Below are 9,399 nucleotides of genomic sequence, written 5' to 3'. Positions count from 1 at the left end.
ACAGGGTTAAAAAAGTTTATTTGTTTTATTTTTTCTTAAAAACTCTAAACATATTTATGGGTTTCAAAATTATAAAAACACAATGGAAAACATTAACCAACAAAACCACCATGGCTTGTTTGAAACAACTGTTGGTACACAACAACAGCCATAACTACATGCGCAGCAACAACCACTCCCCGTAAAAACCACAAAAAAGCTCTGCACAGCAACGACCACTACAAATCAGGCACAGCGGGACTCATTATTTTTTCATTAGACCCTTGTCTAACTCCATTTGATCAACAAGTCATGTTCAAAACATAGAGGAGGCAAATGAAGACACACAAGAACCACCAGAAATCCACCAAGACCATCACAAAGTACCAAACACATCAAAAAGCTGTCAAAAAGTCAACCACTACACAGCGAGATCAACCACTCCAACGTCAGTCAAGAAATGAAATGCGTGCTCAAACAACTTCACTGATAACTTTGAGACAAGAAGCTGTTAATATGGTGATGACTAACACTTATACCCAAGAATCTACATCACAATTTCTTTTAAAAATGGTAATTGTTCAGTTCGACTCTACTGCAATTCAAACACCAACAGCTCCCATACCAATAGAATAGAAACAAACACCATGTGAAATAAACTTAACTGGCGACACAAGATGTCTCACTTTGACCGGATTTTCAAAATGGGAATTTGGCGAATTGCTTGAATTCGTTCAATACATAAAGGAATACTTTGTTGTGAACAATCAACAAGCTAACATTGAACAACTTGGTTATTTTGTTGGTACTGAGCCTAATCTAGCAATTGAAGAGTAAAATGAATATTGTCAGATGTCATATTGTAATTTGTTGTTGCTACCAATCACTCAAATTCACTGTGATTATATTTAAATTAACTGTTTTACAATTTCAATATTGTGCGCATTCTTTTTCTGGACCAATTGACACACCAAACTTTGAAATGAAAGAGAAACATAGAAGAGAAACTAACGTTTATGGTTGGATTAAAATGGCATTGGACTTATTTTATGATCCATTGTATTACCCGTTTATTGATTCAATTAAACAGTGTCAAACTACAATATTAAACTTTTCAACCAATACAAATCCGGCCTTTCTTCAATTTATTCCAGATTCAGCAAAAGTATATTATGTTGTTGATAGAAGAAACTAACCAGTTAATCACCAAAAAATAACAGAAAAAAGGTTGTTGAATTGCAAAAAAGGTTTTATTCGTACAAGTTCAAACACTCAGGGTTGAAACAATATTAGTAATTAATTATTTCGGACTTGCTGTTAGTATTGTGACTGAAATATTAGCTGCTACATATGACAGTGTTGTTTTTAAAACTTACCTGAATAGAAAGTGTGTTGATGAAGGAATGTTGTTTCTTGCTAATGGAGGCTACAAATCTTGTCTGAACCCCGTCACTCCTCTTCAATTGGATCTTCCAACTGAATACACCACTCAACAGGTGGATGCAATTCGAAACCTCAATAATGTTCATTTTTCATGTCGAATTATTGTCGAAATGTATTTGGAGGATTGGTATTCACTTTTAAATTGATGAGAAATCAATGGAAATTACAAGCAAAGAATAAAAGTAAATATGTTACAATTGCCCATGCTTTGTTGAATTTCAAAATTACCAAATGCCCATTGAGAAATGTCCACTTTTATATTTTCCATTACTATTTAATCACTGAACCTCAAAATAAATAAATAAAGTCATAAAAGATCTTTTTATGACTCCTCTTCCACCAACAACTATTAGATGGCTCGAAACTTTTATTAACAATGGTGACGTTTCTCCTATTTCCAATGGAGAAAGAGAATTTGTCGATGCGACAAACAATTAACGAATTGAATTCGTTTTTACTCAGTTTCTCTTTTTTGTAAATAAATAATATTATTTATTAAAGGTTTAATAAAAACGAATTGGATATTTTACTGCTTTTATATCTGTAATTTCAGGAAACAACAGTAATATTTTTCCATTATACTATAATAAACTAAAATTACAGTCAAAGGCGTCTATTTGTCGTAATTATAATTGTCGAAGTTGCTTAATTGTCGCACAACTGGCCAATCATTTTGGTGTACGACAATTAAATATTTTGTGAGAATCTGTAACTTTTGTTGAATTAAAAACTTCTTTATATTCTTTTGAATAATATTTATTAATTTATTTTGAATATAAATTTATACAATGAAAAAAAATATAGTATTAAAAATAACAACTTTATTATTAATTTAAATTGCATTTTTAACAAATAACTTAAATTATCAATCATATTTTGTTCTTTTCAAAACATATCTTTACAGATTGTGCAATTTCTTATATCTAGTAGCAACTACTTCCAAGAAAAAAGTCCAATTTACTCATTGTATCTAAAACGAAATCAACATAATCATCTTTTTGTCCATCACATACTTTCCTTTAAATTAAACAAAGGTTGGACTCTATTTGTTTGATCATTAAAGAAAAATCTTCATCATTTTGGTCATCGTTAACAAATTCATCATTTTCATCGTTATTTAAGGGGTATACATTTTCATAGTTTACATTTATAATGGAATCAATGGTGTCTACTGCTTCATTTTGATAGAAGGGTATACTGTTATAAAGTTTTATAATACTTTCATTGATTCCCATATCATCCTCTAACTCCATTCTGCTGTCTTGCTCGAACAGTCCCGTGTGCATAAAACAGTTATGAATAGTTTCAGCGCTGACTTCTTTCCAGGCTTTGGCAGAAATTATTATATATTCAACAACACTCAGCTGTGTTTGTGCAACATTAAACTTTATTTTTGGGTTTTTTGTTTTCTGGAAATAATTCGATGATTTTTTCTGTTGTGTTTTGAGAAATCATTTCTTCTATTTTTTGACTACAACATCCAATGGAATTTTCTAGTAAAGTCTTTTCATTTTCATTAAGGGCTTCAGATGTTTATGAACAACAAATTTCTTTTTGTCAATTTCACATTTTTGTTTCTTAGTTAATTTTTGTATATAATCTTTTATGAAATGTTTTCTATGATGTTTTTTGAAGGAACTTATAATACCTTGGTCGTTTGGCTGAAGTTTACTTGTCGTTTTAGCTGAAAAACGCACGATTTCGATGTTGGTTGGAATGTATTCATCTTTGTGTGTAGTAGCATTATCAATAATAAGTGCGAAATATCTACCAGAATTCTTTAATTCACAATCCCACGTTTCTAAAAATGTATTCCATATTTTTACAGACATCCAACTGGAACTCTCCTGTGAATAAACAACACCCAATTCATTAAAAAGTGTTTGTGACCCACCTCTTGGACATTTTGCTCGATGTATTATAATTGGTTTCCTTTTGTCGCTTCCATCACAATTACAAGTAAATAAAAGCGTTATACGCTCCTTTTTCGTTTCTACATTTTTTAAAGATTGTAAGACATTTTCTTGGTAATTGTCTATTAAAAAGTTCCGTTTCATCAGAGTTGTATACATCTGAGAAAGAATATTTTTTCAGACGTTTTTTGATATCTTTGATTTCTTCTTCATAGAACGCAAGATCAACAAGTTCCTCTTTCCCGACTCCCACTTTATATTTGACCCTAATCTTAGTTTTAAACCTTTTTACGAATCCTGGAATATCAATGATCGTTTTTTCTTTTATCGTTTTCATTTTGTAGGATATCATTGACCTTTTTTGTAATACATAGTCGTCCAAGAAAGAACCGGAATTTATGGCTTTCATTGTGTACTCTTTTAATTCTTCAAAAACTCTTTCGATTTTAACCTTTCTAAAATGTTTGAAGCTCTTTATTTCTCTTCTCATGTAAACTTCCAACTGTTTTGAATTGAAATTGTATTCTGGAAATTTTGAATTAAATTCAAATGTGATTTCTTTCCAAAAATTTTTAATTTTTGTGGTTTTGTACTTTTTATATAATTCCTTTATTAATGTGTATGCTTCTGGTGTGATGCTTTTGTAGCTTTTTCGTGATGAACATTTCAACGTTTTGAAACTCATTGTGTATTTTTTAATTCTTACTAATTTATTTTATATTATTTAATTCATAATAAATTTATTTACTATTGTAAATATTAATAATTGTTTTCTTAATTTTAAACCAATAAATTAAAAAAACCCTTTAGAATTTTCTACACAATTCTCTCATTTACTACAAATAGATATTTTTTTCTGCTGGATTTACGACAAATAGACGCCTTTGACTATATACTATTTCTTTTATTAAATGAATTGTGAAACTATAATTTAAATGGTAAATTATAGTTACTTAGCGAAAAATCAGGTACAACTTTGTACTCGCCAAAGTTCCCAGGACTTAGAAGAATTTTGACCACTCGCCAGAGTAGTCAAAAATAGTAGTTCTATTTTCAGCCAACTTTCAATTTAAATGTATAGTTCTATAAACTAATATAATAATATTATTATTATAATTAATTAAATTACAAACTTGAAGACAATCCAAAACATAATTTAAGCTTTTTGAAATGAAAACTTCTTTGTATGGTCTCTGTGCTTTATTCCATTTTTTCTTTTTTGAGTAAAACTGCAATTTGCACTATCTTCGATATCTTTTCCTATATTAACAGCCTTAATGATTTGGTCTTTTGAGTTTTCCAAGACGATTTGTTCGAATTTTGAGATTCCGTCGACAGCTTGCATTTTCTTGATAGTGTTCAACACGTCAGTCATGTCGACCTTCTCGTTGACCAATTTGTCGCATGTTTCTTTGATGAGTGTAGTGAATGCCTTTGTTGGTAGTCTTCCTTTGATGTTAGAAAGGGAGTGCAGACATTGAAGCACCAAGTCAGCGATGACTGTGCCTTCTGTGTACAAATATGACACCAAGAAGACTGTTCCAAGATATTCAAACTCATCCACTGCATTTGCATCTTCACGTTCGATGCGTTCGATATCTGTTTCATTTTCAGATGGCATTCTGACAGTTGGTGGATGTGTGAATTGATTCTCTGCCTTCCCAAGAAGAAATTTGATCATGTCAATTGCAAGGTCTTTCTTGGTGTCAACTACAAGCATCGCATTGCGCACTTTCACAAAGAACTTCACATACAACTGCACATATCGCCGCTCATTGATCGCATTTTTGAATAAGATCGACAACATCGTCTCAACATCATCTTTACTTCGCATCTGAAGCGCCATTTGCGAAGACACTTTATCAATTGTAAGTTCTGTCAACTGATTGAACCACTGGCGATACATCGCCTTCGATTGATCTACATTAATCAACTTTTCTTCTTTCTTCTCTTTCTTAATCAAAAATCTCTGGAATATCTCATATACTGAATCTCGAGATCGTATTTTATGAAATCTCAGTTCTTTCATTTCGTCAATTGAGTACACATGATGTGGCAATCTCGGTGTGATTGACTTGACGGAACAAGGAATGGCCAATTCGTTGTTCTCACTTTTGGAATGGGTGGGTTCACAAATATCTTCAACTATGGAAAGCGACTTTGTGTTGTCTTTAGAAACTTTTTCATTAATAAGGTTATCTTCTATAGGTGCTTGTTCGCCTTCAGTAACTCTGAACCGTGGTACATAAGCTTCTTCTAGTTCCTCTTGAACGTCTTCTGGTTCTTCTACTAAAAGATCAACAAATTTATTTGCTCGAACTTCGATTGGTTTCACCGTCGTTCCACTTGTTGTATATCCACGTTTGGGGGCGTCAATAAAAGATCTTTTGTATAATGTCCCATGGACGGGAGGGGTTAAGAGCGCCTCTTTTCGTACCAAAAAATCTTCGAAATCTTGTTGATTTTCTTCTTGAGTTTTGTCACTTTGACTGTGATGATCTTGTGATGTGTTATCTTTTTTTGATAGAATGAGAGGTGTTTTGTCGGAATCTTCTTCTGTTCGAATGTCATTTTTTATCTCTTTTTCTATCACATTCTCTTTTTGTGATCGACTCATTTCTTCACGTTCCGGTTTCGTTATCTTCTCTTTCTTATTCTTCTTTGACACCTTTTTCACTTTCTTTGTTGTTTTTTTCTTCTTTTTTGAAGGAACTTCGTTCCACTCGTCATCAGAAATTTTTTTCACGTCTTGTTCTTCACTGTTTGTATCTTTTTCTTTTTGATGATTTTCATTCATCTCTATCATATTGTTGTTATCACCACTCATTTTTTTCTCTTCATTCAAGTTCTTTTCGTCTTGGTATGTCACGATAGTTTTAATCTCAACTTGAGTTTTATGGATTTTCACTTTGGTCGTTTTGTCATTCTTTGTTTCGCGGTCCTGTTTTTCAACCGCCTCTTTTGATTCCGCCACTTGAGAAGATTTTTCCTCACTTTCTTTTGTTTTTCGTTTTGGTACAAATTTTAAGTTTTTTAGTGCTGCTCTCGAAAAGTCAATCTTTTCAAATTTCACTTTTTCGTTTTGTAGAAACAACGAACATTTTGGTTCCGCCGAAGCCGCGTGTGTTGGTCTCTCACATTCTTTTTTTCCCAGAACTTTAAAAATATCCAGTCGATTTTCCGTGATTTGTGGAAACCCTTCACTTTTTTCCTCCTTCTTTTTTTCCATCAATAATTCCTCGAAATGAGGAAAATCAGGGTTTGTTTTTTTGCCCTGAAATTTCCCATTATTTTCCGCGAATTGAGGAAACCTCGGGTGTTCTATTTTCGTGAGATTGTTGTGATGAGTTTGAGGAATAAAAATAGGGCAATTTCTGACGTCTTCTTTGAGTGCAAAAGAGTTAATTCTTCTATTCATATTAGGTAAACCTGCCGACTTTGTAGTTAAAGGGATATCCAAATCTTTATTAATTGGAGTTTCAAGTGTGGAGAAATCAATGAGTTTGAGTCGTGGAGTCTCATCTTTTGATCTTCGTTTGTGTGTGAAGGGCTTTGCAGTGAAGTCATAAGTCACTATTATTGGCTTTGCTTCAAGGAGTTGCTGTCGTTCAGTGACGCTCATGAATGTGGATCTTCGGAGTTCAAAGTCATTGAACCACCAATTTGTAATGAATAACAAAAAAGTCAATGAAGTCCCAAAAATACAAAGGCTTTTTATTCAAAAAAATGCGACGAGTTACTTGTTATTTCAGTCTTTTTATTTCACTTTGACTGGCGCGTCTTTACTATTTCTTTTTAGTGTTGGTTGTATTATTCGATAGTAAAAAGTGAACTACTCTTCACTTTAGTTTTGTTGTCTTTCAAATCACCCAAAATACAAAATTCATTTGTTAATTAATAATTAAATTAATATAAATTATTAAATAAATCAATTGTTGATATTAACTAGTTAGTTATTGATTCATTAACTATTTTTAATACAGTTTTCGTATTTTTTTGAGTAGTTTGTGTCATTTTATAGTAAAATATTATAGTAAAAATAACCATGAAAATTAGAATAAAAACCATTTTATTTTATAATAGTTTGAGGTTTTACGATATTGAGATATAAAATTTTAGTCCATATTTAATAAAACTCATTTTTTTGAAAAAAATGAATAAAAAGATTTTGATAATAACTTTACAGGTAGTTTTTTAATTACGAGGTTATTGAATACATCAGAAATTAAACACTTAAAAAATATTAATGAGAAAAACGGTTTATGTTATTTTATGTTTTTTTTTTGTTGTTATTGTCTTGTAATATTATTGTAAAGGTATGAATCCACTTAGTTTAGAAGAAGAAGAGTCACATCTCAATACAGAAGATTACAGTTTATTAGAAATATTTTAAAAAAAGTCTATTAAATACACTAAGAAATTAGAAACAACAAAGATGGGTATTGAAATGAATACCAATATGTTTACAACAAATTTGGCTAGTATTGTTCATCAAATGGTACTTGTTGAGCAATCAAAAAACGAAATAATTAAAAATATAATTAGAATGAAGGCTATTTTGAAAAGTGAAATGTATCAACTTTTACAATTACTTGACCAAGGATACAATTTATATAATGTTGAGAAAGGTGGTTATAGTGCTTACCTATTCCATTTACAAGATAATATTAGAAACGTTGTTAAAAGTCAGTCGAGTAAAGATGACAAAGAAATGGTTGTGGAGTTTTTAATTTTGAAGATAAAAAATTTTGAATTGACTCAAAGAGTGATAACACAACTTGCAAGTAGTTTAAATTTTCAAAAAGATGGAAGATATTAAAGAGCATATACACGGGTTATGGATGTTATTGGAAATCTGAAACTTATTGAGGAAAAATCAAAAGAGAAAAGAGGTGAAATTCAGTATAGTTTATTACCCAAAATTACAGCACCAACAATACCTAAAACAACAAAACCGACTTCAAAACATTACAATAAATTATTTACTAAAAATGTGTACAGTTTGCTGGAAGAATCTATGGATGTTAGTGAACCTTCATCTCAACATGGTATTTCTCAAATGCAAACAACGAGAAGACCTACTACTCCAAGACCAGGTACCCCTATACTTCAAATGGAAAGTATAGCAGGACCTTCATCAGTTCAAAGTCATATCATTCAAACACAACAGACTTCGCAACCTCAACAATCACAGCAAGCTGTAAATGTTGTACCAATGCAAAGGAAATCAGAAAAAGGGAAACAACCACTTTCAAAGAATAAACCAGTTTTGATTAAAAGAAGAAGAAAAACCGAAGATGAAGATGTTCATCCAAGTACCTCCAAAATTCAGAAACTGAGTACCACAATTTCAACAGAAAAGGATGAAGACAGTAATGATGAAATGAATACACATTAATTAAATAATGACTAAATTTAGTTTAAATAAGTAATGATAATATTAATGGGCATTTTTTATGTTAAACATCATAATTTGAATTCTATGTATATAATTTAACCTCTTTATTAAAGTTCATCTTAAAACCTTTATCAAATTAGTTATATTATGTTATGTTTATTCTTTTTGTTCTTATTGTCAAATGCTATGAATCCTTCAAGTGAAAAGAAAGAATCGTATGAGTTGTCTGAAGAAATAATACAATTGTTACACAATCATATTTATTACAGTGAACAATATCAACAATATTTTGAAAAAGTTATATCGATGTTACAAGAACATCTTGGACTTTTTACAATTGGTATTATAGAAAACATAAAGGAAATAAAGAGAAATGAATTTTTAATACTTACATGGCTTAAAGACATCTTATATAACAGAAGAGTAACAAAAGTGGATTTAAACATTTTTTACAATTAATAGACAAAATGTTTAATTTACATAATATGGAAAATCCTGGGTATGGGAGATACGTCTTCCAAATGAGAGATAATTTAGAAGCAATAAAAGAAGCTCCAAATCTCGAAGTTCAAACTCAAAAGAATTTACTTGCTATTGTTTTGCTAAAAGTTGATATGTACCAAGTCCTTTTACATACATTAATGAAATTAGGAAAGGCACTTGCGT

The 9,399-nt window shown here is 30.9% G+C and overlaps 2 protein-coding genes across 2 annotated transcripts; one reads left to right on the top strand and one right to left on the bottom strand.

The window, feature by feature from the left end:
• Nucleotides 1-4,491: 4,491 nt before the first annotated feature.
• EIN_400250 (hypothetical protein) lies at nucleotides 4,492-6,957 on the bottom strand (the record flags this gene model as incomplete). The annotated part of the gene is made up of 1 exon (XM_004258668.1): nucleotides 4,492-6,957. One exon carries the CDS (start codon nucleotides 6,955-6,957, stop codon nucleotides 4,492-4,494), a length of 2,466 nt encoding a protein of 821 aa, XP_004258716.1.
• Nucleotides 6,958-8,172: 1,215 nt separating this feature from the next.
• EIN_400240 (hypothetical protein) lies at nucleotides 8,173-8,733 on the top strand (the record flags this gene model as incomplete). The annotated part of the gene is made up of 1 exon (XM_004258667.1): nucleotides 8,173-8,733. One exon carries the CDS (start codon nucleotides 8,173-8,175, stop codon nucleotides 8,731-8,733), a length of 561 nt encoding a protein of 186 aa, XP_004258715.1.
• Nucleotides 8,734-9,399: the final 666 nt, after the last annotated feature.

Source organism: Entamoeba invadens (assembly GCF_000330505.1).
Source record: "Entamoeba invadens IP1 unplaced genomic scaffold scaff_1105074724775, whole genome shotgun sequence".
Taxonomy (NCBI): Eukaryota; Evosea; order Mastigamoebida; family Endamoebidae; genus Entamoeba; species Entamoeba invadens.
Note: the sequence above shows the minus strand (reverse complement) of the source record. Positions and strands in the feature narration are given on the sequence as shown.